Source organism: Strigops habroptila, chromosome 1, assembly GCF_004027225.2.
Source record: "Strigops habroptila isolate Jane chromosome 1, bStrHab1.2.pri, whole genome shotgun sequence".
NCBI lineage: Eukaryota > Metazoa > Chordata > Aves > Psittaciformes > Psittacidae > Strigops > Strigops habroptila.
In genome coordinates, this window is record NC_044277.2 from 966,522 (window position 1) to 982,642 (window position 16,121).

Consider the following 16,121-nt stretch of genomic DNA (forward strand, 5'->3'; position numbering starts at 1 on the left):
CCCGCCTCCATGGGCAGGGACACTTTCTGCTACAAGAGGTTGCACAAAGCCCCATGCATGCTGGCCTTGAACTCAACCAGGGATGATGCATTCACAGCATCTCTGGACAACATTTTCCAGTTTCTCATCACTCTTATACTGAAGAAGTAGAAGTACAAAGGTCTACAACTCGTCATTTGACTCCACTTGGACATCGAGCCTTTGTCCACAACTCTTTGAAGGTGACCATTGAGCCAACTCCTTATCCACCAAGTAGTCCTTGCGTCAAATCCATGCCTCTCCAATTTAGAGACAAGGATGTCATGTCAGAAAGTGACAAACACCTAGCAAAATTCCAGGGAGCTGATATCAGTGGCTCTTCTCTTACACACCAATGCTGTGGCTCCATTGTAGAAGAGCACTGAATTTGTGGAGCAGGCCTTGCCACTCAGGAACCCTTCAGCACACAGTCACCACCACCAGGGCCTCGGCTGTGGAGCCCCATGCTGCATGTTCACCTCCAGCTCCCCTTGGCAGTCAACAAATTCTCTTTCTTTCCATCAGACACCGTGCAGAGAAATGGCCTCACTGCATGGCACTCCCCCATGTAAAGACTCCAAAGGCCCTGGTCCATGAGCATTCCTGGCTGCTGCTCCCACGCCACCTCTGCATCACGCCACACTCACTGGTTTTCCAGAAAGTCACCTACCACTGATGGCTGATCCAAATACAATTAGAGAGTAAATTATGTCTCAAAAGACCCTTAAAATTTTTGATTCAGACCATTAACCCAGCACTTTCAAGTTCACCACAAAACCGTGTCCCTAAGGGCCATGTCCACAGGTCTTTAATGTAGCTCCCAGGATAATGACTCAACCACTTCCCTCGGTAGCCTGTTCCAGTGATTGACAACACTTTTGGTGAAGGAATGTTTCCTAATATCCAAGCTGTACCTCCCCTGGTGCAAATTGTGCCTATTTCGTCTTGTCCTATCACTTGTTAGCAGGGATAAGAGACCGATACCCACGTTGTTACAACCTCCTCTCAGGTAGAGACCAGCAAGGTCTCCCCTCAGCCTCCTTTTTCTGACACTCCCCCATTTTGGCAAATTCCCTGTTCAAGTCTTGTTCTCTACATTCTTCACCAGCTTCATTGCTCTTCTTTGACATGTTCATGCCAAAGCCCTGGCTATAGATGTACCAGCCCTGGCAAAGAGAATGCTAGAGAGGGTTCAAGAAAAGCCTTTGAAGAGCCTAGCAGGGCTCCTGACATTACAGGGCTTGCAAGCTCTGAACCACGGCTACCAGAACAACAGCTGACTCTCGCAAAGAGCCCTCCTCTACCTGCTTGCACCACCATCCCCAAAGATGGAACAAGTGGGCAAAACCAAAACAGGAAGCCTCCTTTCTCCCAGCTACAACTTCATAAGCCAAAGGGGCACCAAGACACCCACAGAGCTCACCCAACAGGAAAGGACAGGCCTAAAGATAGGCTTAGCGACCTGGCAGTAAGGCAGGGAAGGACCGAATGTAACGGAAGGGCAGCCCCTCATATCCAGCACAGCTCCAAAGCCCCGACCAGCCTAACAGGGCTGTGAGGACATGGAGCCCCCTCTTTAAAACGTACCAGCAAACCACACCACACGAGCACCACAGGATGATCTCATTGACAACACCCCACCTCTCCAATGACTTGGCTGCATGTTCTACCAAATGTTCTGACAAGCACCATCAGTGCTAAGCCTTTGGCCTCCCCTACTCACACTTAAAAGCTTCTGCCAGGGCCAGATGGACATGTTCTCAACAGGAGAACATGCAAAGGGAGCGTTGTGGCAAGGAAAACATGAGCCAGCTCATGACTTGCCAGGCTGTGGCACGCACCAGCTGCTGGCTGACAAATGCTGCCATGCGCAAAGGCTGTCCCGCCCCTTGGGGATCAGCATAAAACCCGGCCCAGCACCTCTGTCCCTCACTTGCCTCTGCTGACACCTTCTCCTGCGCACTCAACAAGGTGAGCCTCAAGCCCCTTGCCCTCCTGCTCCTGCCGCCCCAGTCCGGCTATTCTAGCACACTCTGCCCCCAGCCTCAGGACCCCTGAAGCCTCCCCAGCAGCACAGCCCCACACCAGCCTCCCCACTGCCTCACCCTCCTGCAGCACCGCCCCTCGCACCCCCACGCCCCTCTGCTTTTCACACACCCTCTCTTCTCTTCTCTCCTCTCCCAGGGCCCCTCCACACCACACACATGGCCTGCTACGACCTCTGCCGCCCCTGCGGACCCACCCCGCTGGCCAACAGCTGCAACGAGCCCTGCGTCAGGCAGTGCGAGGACTCCCGCGTCGTCATCCAGCCTTCCACCGTGCTGGTCACCCTGCCAGGACCCATCCTCACCTCCTTCCCCCAGAGCACCGCCGTCGGATCCTCCTCATCGGCTGCCGTGGGCAACGTCCTCAGCTCCCAGGGAGTGCCCATCTCCTCTGGTGGATTTGGCTATGGCCTTGGCTATGGCTTCGGAGGCCTGGGCTGCTACGGTGGCAGAAGAGGCTGCTACCCCTGCTAAGGGCCCTCGACAGCACCCTGACACCAACTACCCACAGCCTGGAAGCCACGGCAAGGACTGAGGATGCACCTCTGGGCCAATGCTAGCACATGCGCTCTCCATACATAGCTCCTCCTCTGAAGGCACAATGAAATCAAGAAGGGAGAGGCCCAGCCAAGGCTACCTTGAACTGAGGCCCATGGCTCTCCTCCTCTTCTTCCACTTTATTCTCCTCATTGTCCCTTCTGATATGTTCCCTACTCTCTGCTGCAAACACGTTCTCACAAGCCAAATCCCACAAGGGACCAACATTGTGACGGTCACACCATGGGGCACAAGGACCTCAGGGCTCTGGCAATAGCTGTTACATAAAATGTCCTATGGTTGCCCTACTTGCACCTCCAACTGGTTCCCTTCCTCTTGGTGCTCCTACTCTTTCTCGTTTTTTTGCCTCAATAAAGTTCTCCTGCCTCCCAGCCTGAGATGCCTACTCTTCATTTCTTCCCCAGAGGCTCACCCAGCCTCACCCAGCACAGTCAGAGGGCTCAACAGGCCATCAAAGTGGGTTGAAACAGACACTACCAGACCTCTCTTGGGAAGCATAGCACCAGCACACCACCCACTGCACTCGGGGAGCTTCCAGCCCATCACTCCAGATCTTTGCCTCCCCAAAGTAAGGCTTGGACACACTTATGCACTTCCAGCCATGCCTCTGACACACGTTCCTCATGTGTGCTGGGTAGCCAGGTGCCTGATAAGTGGTTCTATCACTCCACCTCTGCAAATGGGTAGAACAGAGAATATATGACAAAAGGGTCATGAGTCAAGATATCCACCAAGTGGTTCCCCCTTCAACTCCACCTCTCTCTGCTTTAGAGACAAGGTTGTTGTGTGGGACAGCATCAAATGTTTTGGACAAGTCCAGGTGCATGACAACAGTACGTCTATAACCCTGTTGTAGAAAGACACAATCGTGCCAGGCATGATTTACCCACTGTGAAGCCATGGTGGCTGTTGGTGATCAGCTCTCCCTTTTTCATATGTATTGGCATAGTTTCCAGGAGTAGCTGCCCCATGATCTCTTCTGGCACAGAGATGACACTGACCAGCCTGTAGTTAGCCCGGTTCTTCCTTTCTAGCTTTTAAAAATGAGGGCTATGATCTGACATCTGGCTGTGGGGTCACTCCATCACATTGGCCAGGTCCTTAATAAGGACATGAAACAGTGTTCGCCCCACATACAAGTCCTGTGCTATACGTGAGACTTGCCTTCAACTGGACTTTGCACCACTCATCACTAGCCTCTGGGCCCAGCCCTTTGAACTCTTGGCAGCCCATTGCACTGGCCCCAAACACAACAGGTACTTTCTCACCTTGTCAACGAGCATGCATGGGCTGAACGTGTCAAAGACTTTACAAAGAAAACCGAGGTAAACACCAGCCACGGCTCTCTCCTCATCCACAATGATGGGCACTTCCACACAGAGGAGACAGAGTTCGGTCAAGCATGATTTCCCATTTGCAAATCTATGCTGAGGACTTCACATAAACTTCTTGTCCTTCCTGGCATCCACAATCCTTTCTGGTAAAGCTTCCTGCATCGACTTCCACAGGAACAAGATCAGACTCAACAGCCTCTAGTTTCCCAGTTCTTCCTTCCTGGTCTTTTTCAAAGAGGAGGCCATTGAGCTCTCTTCTAGTCTTCAGGAACCACTTCCGTGCACTGTTACCTTTTCTAAGATACATGAGACACACCTCCCAAGGACAACAGGCAGCTCCCTCAGCACTTGTGGCTACTGTCTTGCCCCAGGGAATTTCATACATCCACGCCAAAAGCTCTCCCTCCTACTGCTCTTCATATAACTCAACCACAAAACAGCTCACCTGACAATTAGCCTGCAAAACACTCACCATGGATGAATTGGGGCAGGCCTTGCCAGGCATCAACCCTTCAGCATGAATCCACCACCAACAGGGCCTTGGCTCTGCAGCTGCGTTAAGCATCTTTGCATCCAATCCCTTCATCAACCTCCAAATCAACTTTCTCCTGTAAAAAAGAGCAGAGAAATGGCCTCACCCACTAGAAAGACCCCAGGTAAAGACCACAAACCCTGACCCAACACATTCCCTGGCAACTGCTCCCAATCTCCTCTCCCACCTGGCATCCTCACGGCCTCTTCTGAAACTCACCTGCCCTTGTGACATGCCCAAAATCAAGCAATGTGTCACAAAAAAGCCCAAACTGAAAATGTGCCAATGCAATATTAGGGGAGTGTTGTGGAAGGGGCAACACAAGACCATAGGGAGCCTGGCAGGACTCCTCACATCACAGAGATCAACAGACATGAACCCGCGCTATCAGGACAATGGCCCACTCTCGTAAAAAGCCCTCTTTTGCCTGCTTGCACCATGACTTCCAGGAACGGCCCCAAGTGGGCACAAGCCCAAGCAGGCAGCCTCCTTCCTCCCAGCTATAACCTCACAAGCCAGAGGGGCACCAAGACACCCATGGAGCTCACTCAACAGCAAAGGACAGGCCTACATACAGGCTTAGCAACCTGGCAGCAAGGCCGAGAAGGACCGAATGTGATGGAAGGGGCAGCCCCTCACAGCCAGCACAGCTCCAAAACACAGACCAGCCTGACAGGGCTGCGAGGACATGGGGCCCCCTCTTCACAACACACCCGCAAACCACACCACACGAGTGCCATGGGATGGCCTCACTGACGACACCCCACCTCTCCAACACTTTGGTTGTACGTTTAGACAGCCCTGATTTGTGCCATCAACAAAAAGAATTTGACCTCTACTACTCTCACTTGAAAGCTGCCACCAGGGCCAGCTGGACATGTCCTTAACAGAAAGACATGAACTTGCAGAATTTTTAGAAGGAAAACACAACCACAACTAATTGCTTGCAAGGATTTGACATGCACCAGCGGCTTGCACAAACATGCTGTCATGCACAAAGACTGTCTCAGCCCCCTCGGGCACTCAGGGAGCAGCATAAAAGCCGGCCCAGCGCCTCTGTCCCTCACTCACCTCTGCTGACGCCTTCTCCTGCACACTCAACAAGGTGAGCCTCAAACCCCTTGCCCTCCTGCTCCTGCCGCCCTGGCCAGCTCTTCCAGCACGCTCTGCCCCCAGCCTCAGCACCCCTGACATCTCCACAGCCCCACAGCCCCACACCAGCCTCCCCACTGCCTCGCCCTCCTGCAGCACCGCCCCTCGCACCCCCAAGCCCCTCCGCTTTTCACACACCCTCTCTTCTCTTCTCTCCTCTCCCAGGGCCCTCCACACCACACACATGGCCTGCTACGACCTCTGCCGCCCCTGCGGACCCACCCCGCTGGCCAACAGCTGCAACGAGCCCTGTGTCAGGCAGTGCGAGGACTCCCGCGTCGTCATCCAGCCTCCTGCCGTGCTGGTCACCCTGCCAGGACCCATCCTCACCTCCTTCCCCCAGAGCACCGCCGTTGGATCCTCCTCATCGGCTGCCGTGGGCAATGTCCTCAGCTCCCAGGGAGTGCCCATCTCCTCTGGGGGCTTTGGCGGATTCGGCTACGGCCTTGGCTACGGCTTCGGAGGCCTGGGCTGCTACGGCGGCAGAAGAGGCTGCAACATCTGTTAAGGACCCTTGACAGCACTCCTGACACCAACCATTCACACCATGGAAATCATGGCAAGAACTGAGGATGCACTTCAGGGCTGTTCCTGACACACGGACCTGCTGCCCAAAGCTCCTCCTCAAGGTATCAAGAGATGAAGCAGGGCAGGGGGCCAGCCCATTCTGTCTGGTAACCTGGTCCATGGACCTCCTCCTCTTCTCCTCCTTCCTTTTTTTTATCACTCCTTGACTATGTCCACTCCTCTCTGCTGCAACCACTGTCTCACAAACAAAAATCTACCAGGCTACCTCCAGTGGGCCGCTCCTACTGCAAGGTAGGAAGGCCTCCATTCTCTGGCAAAACCTGCTGCAAGCAGAAGACCTCGGTGGATGGTTGTCCTACTTATGTCTTAGACCAATTCCCTTCCACCTGTGCTTTTACATTTTCAGTCTTTTGCCTCAATAAAATTCTCCTGCATCCTAGCCTGAGACACCTCCTCTTTCTTTCTTCTACCAAGGCCACGTGGCACAAAGCCAGGCATCATCTGGCCATCGGGGAGGGTGGAAAAATGCCATCAAGACCTCTCCTAGCAAATCATACAATTACAGAATGTTTGTGCTATAAGGGAACTTAAAACACACCTAGTTCCAAGCCCCCCACCCGTCACCATGGGCAGGGACACTTTCTGCTATAAGAGGTTGCACAAAGCACCGTCCAACATGGCTTTGAACACGACCAGGTATGATGCATTCACAGCATCTCTGGACAACATTTTCCAGCTTCCCATCACTCTCATACTGAAGAAGTAGAAGTACAAAGGTCTACAACTCGTCATTTGACTCCACTTGGACATTGAGCCTTTGTCCTCAACTCTTTGAAGGTGACCATTGAGCCAACTCCTTATCCACTGAATCAGTCGGTCTTCCCTGATCCACCAGTGCCATGGCTCCATTGTAGAAGACCACCAAATTTGTCAGACACTAATTGCTATTACTGAAGCCTTGGTGGCTGTCACCAATTACCCCCTTATTGTTGGTGTAGCTCAGCTTAGATTCCAGGAGGATATGCTTTATCACCTTGCCTGGCAAAGTGTTGACACTGACTGATTTGTAGTTCCCTGGGTCTTCCTGTTTTCCCTTTGTAAAAATGTGCGTTCTATTTACCCTTTTTCTCTGGAAAATCACTGGAGTGCCATGACTGCTAAAATTTGTGACGTATAATGGTTTGGAAAATTCATATGCCATTTCCCTCAGAAACTCTGTATACATATCATCAGGTCCCATGGAATTGTGCACCTTCACCTTCCCAACATGATCTTGAACTTGATCTTCTCCTACAGCAGGTGGTTCTTTTCCCTGGCAGTGTGCAAGGCCAGGTTGGACAGAGCTTTGGGCAACATGGTTTAGTGTGACGTGTCCCTGCCCACGGCAGGGGGGTTGGAACTAGATGAACTTAAGGTCCTTTCCAACCCTAACTATTCTATGATTCTTCATTCCCACAGTCCCTGCCTTTCCCTTCTGGGTCTTGGGCAGTGTGGCTGGAGCTCTTCCTGGTGAAGGCTGTTGCAAAAAAGTCGTTGAGTACAGCAGATAAGTCATGGAGTATGTCGGCCTTCTCCATGTCCAGGGTGACCAAGTTTCCTGACCTGCATGGAATTAACCCGCACCTTCTTTTCCACCCTTTTAAAATTGAGGGCTATCATCTGACATCTTTCTTTGGGGTCACTCCATCACTTTGGCCAGGTCATCAACGAGGATGGTAAACAGTGTTGGCCCCACATCCCACTCCTGAGCTACGCCAGTGCTAACTACCTAAGGGCTTCCTTTGTGCCACTCATCATAGGGGTCTGTGCCCAGACCTTCAACCACTTGGCAGTCCACCGCACTGGCCACTCATACAACAGCTACTTTGTCAGCTTGTGGATGAGCATTAAAGCAGAGAAGGCATGAAAAGTTTAATAAAAAAAAAAAAAATGTAAACACCAGCAAGGGCTCTCTCCTCATCCATAAATCTAGTCACATCAATGTAGAAGACACAGAGGTCAGTCAACCATGATTTACACTTCGCAAATCCATGCTGATGACTCTCTACCACTTTCTTGTTTTTCATGGCACTGGCAGTTGTTTCTGGAATTTCCACCATCCCCTGTCCACAGGTACAAAATCAGACTCAACAGCCTCTACTTTCCTTGTTCTTCCTTACTGCCTTCTTCTATACAGAGGAGCTTTGTGAGCTATCTTCTAGTTTTCAGAGAAAGACCCCAGGCACTATGACCTTTCCAAAATAATCAGAGGGGCCTCTCAGGGACATCAGCCAGCTGCCTCAGCATTTGTGGCTAGGAAGCATCACAGCATAGAGACTTTCATACATAGAATCATAGAATAATTAGGGTTGGAAAAGACCTTACGATCATCTAGTTCCAACCCCCCTGTCATGGGCAGGGACACCTCGCACTAAACCATGTCGCCCAAGGCTCTGTCCAACCTGGCCTTGAACACCACCAAGGATGGAGCATCCACAACTTCCTTGGGCAACACATTCCAGTGCCTCACCACCCTCACAGTAAAGAACTTCTTCCTTATATCTAATCTAAACTTCCCCTGTTTAAGTTTGAACCCATTACCCCTTGTCCTACCACTACAGTCCCTAAGGAAGAGTCCCTCCCTAGCATCCTTATAGGCCCCCTTCAGATACTCGAAGGCTGCTCCGAGGTCTCCACGCAGCCTTCTCTTCTCCAGGCTGAACAGCTCCAACTTTCTCAGCCTGTCTTCATACAGGAGGTGCACCAGCCCCTGATCATCCTCATGGCCTCCTCTGGACTTGCACCAACAGGTCCATGTCCTTTTTATGTTGAGGACACCAGAACTGTACATAATACTCCAAGTGAGGTCTCACAAGAGCAGAGTAGAGGGGCAGGATCACCTCCTTTGATCTGCTGGTCACGCTTCTTTTGATGCAGCCCAGGATACGGTTGGCTTTCTGGGCTGCAAGTGCACACTGAAGCCGGCTCATGTTAAGCTTCTCATCAAACAACATCCCTAAGTCCTTCTCCGCAGGGCTACTCTGAATCTCTTCTCTGCCCAACCTGCCCAATCCTGCCTGGGATTGCCTCGAAAATCCAGTCCCAAAGCACTCCCTCCTAACTCCCTTCATCTTCCTAAGCAACAAGAACAACTTACCTGACAATCAGCTTGTAACACACTCAGCTTGGTTGAATTGGGGGAGGCCTTGCCAGTCATCAAGCTTTCAGCATGCATCCAGAACCACCAAGGCCTCAGCTCTGCCACCACTTGCAGCATCTTTCCCTCCAAACCCTTTGTCAATCTCCAAATCCACTTCCTCCCCATTAAACAGTGTTCAGAGAAGTGACCTCAACCCTTTGTACCTACAACAAGTTAAGGACCCCAAAGACCCTGGCCCATCAGTCTCCCCAGGCTGATACTCCTAATGACCCTCTGCCTTTTGACACACTCACGGGCTTACACAGAAACTCATCTGCCCTTCTGAGGTGCCCACATCAAGCAACGTGTCATGTCAGAGCCCAGGCTAAAAACGTGCCAGCTCGAACTAACAGAAGAGGTATGGAGGGGCCAACATAAGACTTCAGGGAGCCTGGCAGAGGTACCCATATCACACGGGTTACCGGACATGAACCAGGTTTACCACGACAACGGCCAGCTCACACAAAGAGCCCTCCCTGAAACACCACACACAGGGAAAGCCCCAAATGCGACAACCGAAAGCAGGCGGTCTCATTCACACCCACAGAGCTCACCCAACGGGAAAGGACAGGCCTATAGACAGGCTTAGCCAACCTGGCACCAAGGTGGGGAAGGACCGAACATGATGGAAAGGGCAGCCCCTCATGGCCGGCACGGCTCCAAAGCCCAGACCAGCCTGGCAGGGCTGCGAGGACATGGGGCCCCCTTCTTCACAACACACCCGCAAACCACACCACACGAGTGCCACAGGATGACCTCACTGACGACACCCCACCTCTCCAAAGCTTTGTTTGCATGTTTTGCACAATCTGTCACATGCCATCACCACGAAGCTTTTGACCTCTCATGCTCACATTAGAAAGATGCCGCCTGGGTCAAACGGACATGTCGTCAACAGGTGGACGTGAAATTGCAGAACTGCAGGAAAGAAAACACAACCACAACTAATTGCTTGCAAGGATTTGACATGCACCAGCTGCTTGCACAAACATGCTGTCATGCACAAAGACTGCCTCAGCCCCCTCAGGCACTCAGGGACCAGCATAAAAGCCGGCCCAGCGCCTCTGTCCCTCACTCGCCTCTGCTGACGCCTTCTCCTGCGCACTCAACAAGGTGAGCCTCAAGCCCCTTGCCCGCCTGCTCCTGCTCCTGCCCCCTCTGGCCCGGCTCTTCCAGCACACTCTGCCCCCAGCCTCAGCACCCCTGAAGCCTCCCCAGCGCCACAGCCTACAGCCCCACACCAGCCTTCCCATTGCCTCGCCCTCCTCTGGCACCGCCCCTCACACTCCTACACCCCTCCGCTTTCCACACACCCTCTCTTCTCTTCTCTCCTCTCCTCTCCCAGGGCCCCTCCACACCACACACATGGCCTGCTACGACCTCTGCCGCCCCTGCGGACCCACCCCGCTGGCCAACAGCTGCAACGAGCCCTGTGTCAGGCAGTGCGAGGACTCCCGCGTCGTCATCCAGCCTCCCGCCGTGCTGGTCACCCTGCCAGGACCCATCCTCAGCTCCTTCCCCCAGAGCACCGCCGTTGGATCCTCCTCATCGGCTGCCGTGGGCAACGTCCTCAGCTCCCAGGGAGTGCCCATCTCCTCTGGGGGCTTTGGCTATGGCCTTGGCTACGGCATTGGCTACGGCTTCGGAGGCCTGGGCTGCTACGGTGGCAGAAGAGGCTACAACATCTGCTAAGGGTCCTCCATAGAATGCCTGAAACCACTCACGTATATTCTAGAAGCCACGACATGGATTGAGGATGCACTGCTGTGCTGTTTGTGATATGTGGACCTGTCCACCACCGCTTCTGGTCTCAAGGTACCAAGAAAGGAAGTAAGCAGGAGGCCAGCCCAGGCTACCTGGTATCACAGCCCATGTATCCTCCTTTTTTTCCACTTCTTTCTGTGCTTCACCCCTTTGGCAATGTCCAGTACTTTCTGCTGCAAATACCGTCTCACAAGGCAAAAATCACCAAGGGAAACTTCATGGATCTGCTCCAACTGCAAGGCAGGAAGACCTCCATACTCTGGCAAATTCTTCTGCAAGCAGAAGACCTTGGCAGATGCTCACTCTACTTGCCCCTCAGACCCTCTCTCTTCCACTTGATGCTCCTGCCTTTTCAGTCTTTTGCCTCAATAAAGTTTTCCTGCACCCAACGTGAAATGCCTCCTCTTCCTTCCTTCTACCAAGGCCCTTCCAACTTCACGCAGCACAAAGCCAGAGCTCAGCAGGCCATCAGGGTGGGTGGAAAAGGGCCACAAGGATGCTCCTGGGAAATCTGCCACCACAACCAGGAACAACGCAGACTGACATGTGGAGGTCTTCCAGAACATGACATGAGCCCATCACTGGCTCAAACAAATGATTTGAAGTGAAACGCCCCCCTGTGCGTGCCTCTGATGAAGTGTCCCTGTGCCAGCACACACTTGACTAACTCTCCTCCCCAGCATGGCTCTCCAGCCCTCCCAGCAAACAGAATCACACAATCATTTAGTTTTGCAGGAACCTCTGCAGAGCAGCTGCTTCGACCCCCTGCCTTAGCAGGGCCAGCTACAGCAGCATGTCCTAGACATGGCCAGTTGGGTGTTCAGTGGCACCCAGCATGGAGACACCATCACCTCTTCTACTCCTTTACCATGCTCACACTGAAAAACGATTGCCTTCATTGCCCATGGAATTCCATCTGTTTTCCCTTGTGCCCACAGCCTCTTGTCCTGCCACTAACCACAAGCCTCTGGACGCAGCCCTTCAGCCACTTTGCAGTCCACCTCACTGGCCCCTATCACAACCTGGACTTTCTCCGCTTCTCTGGGAGCGTGTAATGGGAGACAGTAACAAAGGCTTCCTTAAGCACAGCTCAACAACAGACACTGCTCTAACCTTGGCCAACACCCAGTGGCTTCAACGGGGAAGACACAGAGGCTAGTCATGCACAATTTCCCCTCCCAAAATCCACACCTAAAACCACATCCCATCGCCTTGACCTTGCTGGGCATGGCACTGCTTTCCAGGAAGGTTTCTTCTCTCACCTTCCCTAGGAATGAGGTCAGGCTCAACAGCCTCCACTTTCCCAGAACTACCTTTTGATCTTCTTCACAACATGAGGGGCATGAGCTCTCTCCCATTTTACTGGAACTGCTCCCAGGCACCATGACTTGCTGCAGGAGCTCCATGTCTCTCTTGTATGGGGAGCCCAGTACTGGACACAGAACTCCAGGTGATGCTTCACAAGGGATCAGCAGAGTGTCCATGCCTCCCATTGCTGCAAGAACCCTGGCTATCCCATGCAGGATGCCTGGGTCATCATCCTCCTTGCTCTGGGGTCCTCCTCTGACCCAGGTGTGGGTCCTTGTTGCACTGAGCCCCTGGCTGCATGGTCCCCATTCCACACGTCAGAGATCCCAGGTCATGCTCTCACTTTGCTATGGCGTCCACAAATGATGCCTTGGAGGTTCCCCAAGTCACCAGCCACTCTTCACTGTACAGTCCAACAGTGACCCACGCAGGGGGCCTCCTGACCACCATCCTCCCTGCTCCAGAGTCTCTGGAACACCTCTGCAGGGGACCCCAAGCCACCATCCCTCTGATCTGAGGTCACACTGAAAGCCCCCAGTGTGAGATCACAACCCTCCTCACCTTGGTGCAACGAGCTTCTGCATGGGGCACTGGGGACAAGGTGGTGGAACAAGCCTGTGACCCAGCTTTGCTGTGAAGATGGGGCTCTCTGGTGGGTTGACCTTGTCTGGGCACCAAGTGCTCACTGTGCTGCTCTATCACTCCTCTTCCGCAACAGGATAGGGGGCGAAGAATACAACAAAAGGCTCCCGAGTTGAGATAAGAACATGGAGATCACTCCCCAGGCTCCAGTGGCAGGAAAACAGACTTGACTCAGGGAAATTAATTTACCAAAATCAAAAGTCAGAATAGAATTCTGAGAAATAAAAACAAACCTTAAAACACCTTCCCCCAACCTCTCTGTTCTTCAAGGTTCATCTCCCTCCTAAAATACTCACTCCCTTGCCCAAAAGAGCACAGAGGGATGGGATTGGAATAGTGGTCATTTCACCCCATGTTGTCTCTGCCGCTCCTTTCTTGTCAAACTCCTCTCCTCTGCAATCATCGTGGGGCCCCTTCACAGGAAACACCCCTCCCAACTTATGTGGGTCCTTCCAACAGGCTCTGTTGGACATGGCTGAAGCTTCTGACATCTTCTCACAGAAGACACCACAGCAGACCAATGGCTACCAAAACATTTCCACATAAACCCACTACACCAGTGACAACCTGACAAGCACAAGGATACCAGGACACCCACAGAGCTCACCCAAAAGGAAAGGATGGGCCTAAAGACAGACTTAGAGACCTGGCAGCAAGTTGGGGAGAGACCAAATGCGATGGAAGGGGCAGTCCCTCACAGCCAGCACAGCTCCAAAGCCCAGACCAGCCTGACAGGGCTGCAAGACATGGGACCCAGTCTTCACAATGCACCTGCAAACAACAGCACACGAGTACCATGGCATGACCTCACTGATGACACCCCACCTCTCCAGTGCTTTGGCTATGTTTGCAGAATGCCCTGACATGCACATTCCATGCAAATCCTCCCAAACGCACACTCTCACTTGAAAGCTGCCACGAGGGCCAGATGGACACGTCCTCAACACAAGGACATGCAAAGGGAGCGTTGTGGGAAGGAAAACATGAGCCAGCTCATGACTTGCCAGGCTGTGGCACGCACCAGCTGCTGGATGACAAATGCTGCCATGCGCAAAGGCTGTCCCGCCCCTCGGGGACCAGCATAAAAGCCGGCCCAGTGCCTCTGTCCCTCACTCGCCTCTGCTGACGCCTTCTCCTGCACACTCAACAAGGTGAGCCTCAAGCCCCTTGCCCTCCTGCTCCAACACCTGACCCAGCTCTTCCAGCACGCTCTGCCCCCAGCCTCAGCACCCCTGATGCCTCCCCAGCCCCACAGCCCCACACCAGCCTCCCCACTGCCTCGCCCTCCTGCAGCACCGCCCCTCGCACCCCCACACCCCTCCGCTTTCCACACACCCTCTCTTCTCTTCTCTCCTCTCCCAGGGCCCCTCCACACCACACACATGGCCTGCTACGACCTCTGCCGCCCCTGCGGACCCACCCCGCTGGCCAACAGCTGCAACGAGCCCTGTGTCAGGCAGTGCGAGGACTCCCGCGTCGTCATCCAGCCTCCCGCCGTGCTGGTCACCCTGCCAGGACCCATCCTCACCTCCTTCCCCCAGAGCACCGCCGTTGGATCCTCCTCATCGGCTGCCGTGGGCAACGTCCTCAGCTCCCAGGGAGTGCCCATCTCCTCTGGCGGATTCGGCTATGGCCTTGGCTACGGCCTTGGCTACGGCTTCGGAGGCCTGGGCTGCTACGGCAGTAGAAGAGGCTACAACATCTGCTAAGTGCCCTTGACAACATACCTGAAACCATGCACGTACATTCTGGAAGCAACAACATGGATTGAGGATGAACGTCTGGGGTAATGCTGGCGCATCCGGTCACCTTCTGCAGCTCCTTCTCTCATGGCACAAAGCAAGCAGGGAAGACGACAGCCCATGCTTCCTGGTAAAACGGACCATGGACCTCTTCCTCTTCACCCACTTCCTTCTTTGAATCACCCCATCTGCTATATCAGTACTGTGAGCTGCAAACAGCATCTCACAAGCTAAGAAAGCATCAGGGGAACTCTGGTGGGCTCCTCCCAATTCTGGGGCAGGAAGACCTCAGTGCTATGACCAAATCTACTGCAAACAGAAAACCTCAGTGCGTGGTCACCCTACTTCACCTCAGACCAACTCAGTTCCACATTACCCTTTTACATTTTCACTCTTTTCTCTCAATAAAGTTCTCCTGCATCCCAGCCTGTGATGCCTCCTCTTCTTCAACTAAAGCTCTTCCAGCTTCATGCAGCACAAAGCCAGGGCTCAACAGGCCATCAATGTGCGTGAAAAAGGCCACATGGTTCCTCCTGGGAAATACACCACCACAACCAACAAAGACTGGCACCTGGCATGCTTCCACAATGTGACACAAGCTCACCATTGGCTCAAACAGAGTCTTGAACGTGACAACACTCCCCTGAGCATGACTGTGATGATGTCACCCCAGGCTCATGGGGTCCCAGGGCCACCCACACAGCCACTCATGGTCCTGACCCCACTTGCTGCAAGGACCATGGATAACCCATGCACTGCAGACCTCCTTGCTCTATGGTCCTCCTCTGACTCAGGCGTGGGTCGTTGATACACTGTCCTTCTTGCTGCATGGTCCCCATTCCACCCACATCAGAGTCCCCAGGCCATGGTGTCACCTTGCTATGCGGTCCCCAAATGATGCCTTGGGGTGATCCTTAGACCACCAGACCGTGTTCACTGCACAGTCCAACAGTTCAGGGGGTCTCCAGACCACCATCCTCCCTGCTCCAGAGTCTCTGGAACACCTCTGCAGGGGACCCCAAGCCACCACCCCTCTGCTCTGAGGTCACACTGAAAGCCCCCAGTGTGAGGTCACAATCCTCCTCACCTTGGTTCAGTGAGGTTCTGCATGGGGTACTGGGGACAAGGTGGTGGAACAAGCCTGTGACCCAGCTTTGCTGTGAAGATGAGGCTCTGTGGAGGGTTGACCTTGTCTGGGCACCAAGTGCTCACTGAGCTGCTCTATCACTCCCTTAACTTGAAGGGGGGGAAGCTCCCAAGTAGATATAAGAACATGGAGATCACTCACAGTTTTCCAGTGGCAGCAAAACAGACTTGACT

At 53.3% G+C, this 16,121-nt stretch overlaps 4 protein-coding genes across 4 annotated transcripts; all 4 read left to right on the forward strand.

The window, feature by feature from the left end:
* Positions 1 to 2,222: 2,222 nt before the first annotated feature.
* On the forward strand, positions 2,223 to 2,537 carry LOC115611220 (feather keratin-like). Its single transcript, XM_030493791.1, has one exon. The coding sequence runs from the start codon at positions 2,223 to 2,225 to the stop codon at positions 2,535 to 2,537; it is 315 nt and encodes a 104-aa protein (XP_030349651.1).
* Positions 2,538 to 5,817: 3,280 nt separating this feature from the next.
* LOC115612517 (feather keratin 1-like) lies at positions 5,818 to 6,147 on the forward strand. The gene has a single exon (XM_030496819.1). It carries the CDS (start codon positions 5,824 to 5,826, stop codon positions 6,145 to 6,147), a length of 324 nt encoding a protein of 107 aa, XP_030352679.1. The 5' UTR covers positions 5,818 to 5,823.
* A 4,557-nt stretch (positions 6,148 to 10,704) lies between these two features.
* Positions 10,705 to 11,037, forward strand: LOC115612190 (feather keratin 1-like). The gene has a single exon (XM_030496201.1). It carries the CDS (start codon positions 10,711 to 10,713, stop codon positions 11,035 to 11,037), a length of 327 nt encoding a protein of 108 aa, XP_030352061.1. The 5' UTR covers positions 10,705 to 10,710.
* A 3,394-nt stretch (positions 11,038 to 14,431) lies between these two features.
* Positions 14,432 to 14,768, forward strand: LOC115614249 (feather keratin 1-like). Its single transcript, XM_030500836.1, has one exon. The coding sequence runs from the start codon at positions 14,442 to 14,444 to the stop codon at positions 14,766 to 14,768; it is 327 nt and encodes a 108-aa protein (XP_030356696.1). The 5' UTR covers positions 14,432 to 14,441.
* The last annotated feature ends 1,353 nt before the right edge of the window (positions 14,769 to 16,121 follow it).

What these genes read in the sequence shown, in the direction of transcription:
- LOC115612517 (XM_030496819.1), top strand. Translation starts at nt 5,824, where the DNA reads ATGGCCTGCTACGACCTCTGCCGCCCCTGCGGACCCACCCCGCTGGCC.
- LOC115614249 (XM_030500836.1), top strand. Translation starts at nt 14,442, where the DNA reads ATGGCCTGCTACGACCTCTGCCGCCCCTGCGGACCCACCCCGCTGGCC.
- LOC115612190 (XM_030496201.1), top strand. Translation starts at nt 10,711, where the DNA reads ATGGCCTGCTACGACCTCTGCCGCCCCTGCGGACCCACCCCGCTGGCC.
- LOC115611220 (XM_030493791.1), top strand. Translation starts at nt 2,223, where the DNA reads ATGGCCTGCTACGACCTCTGCCGCCCCTGCGGACCCACCCCGCTGGCC.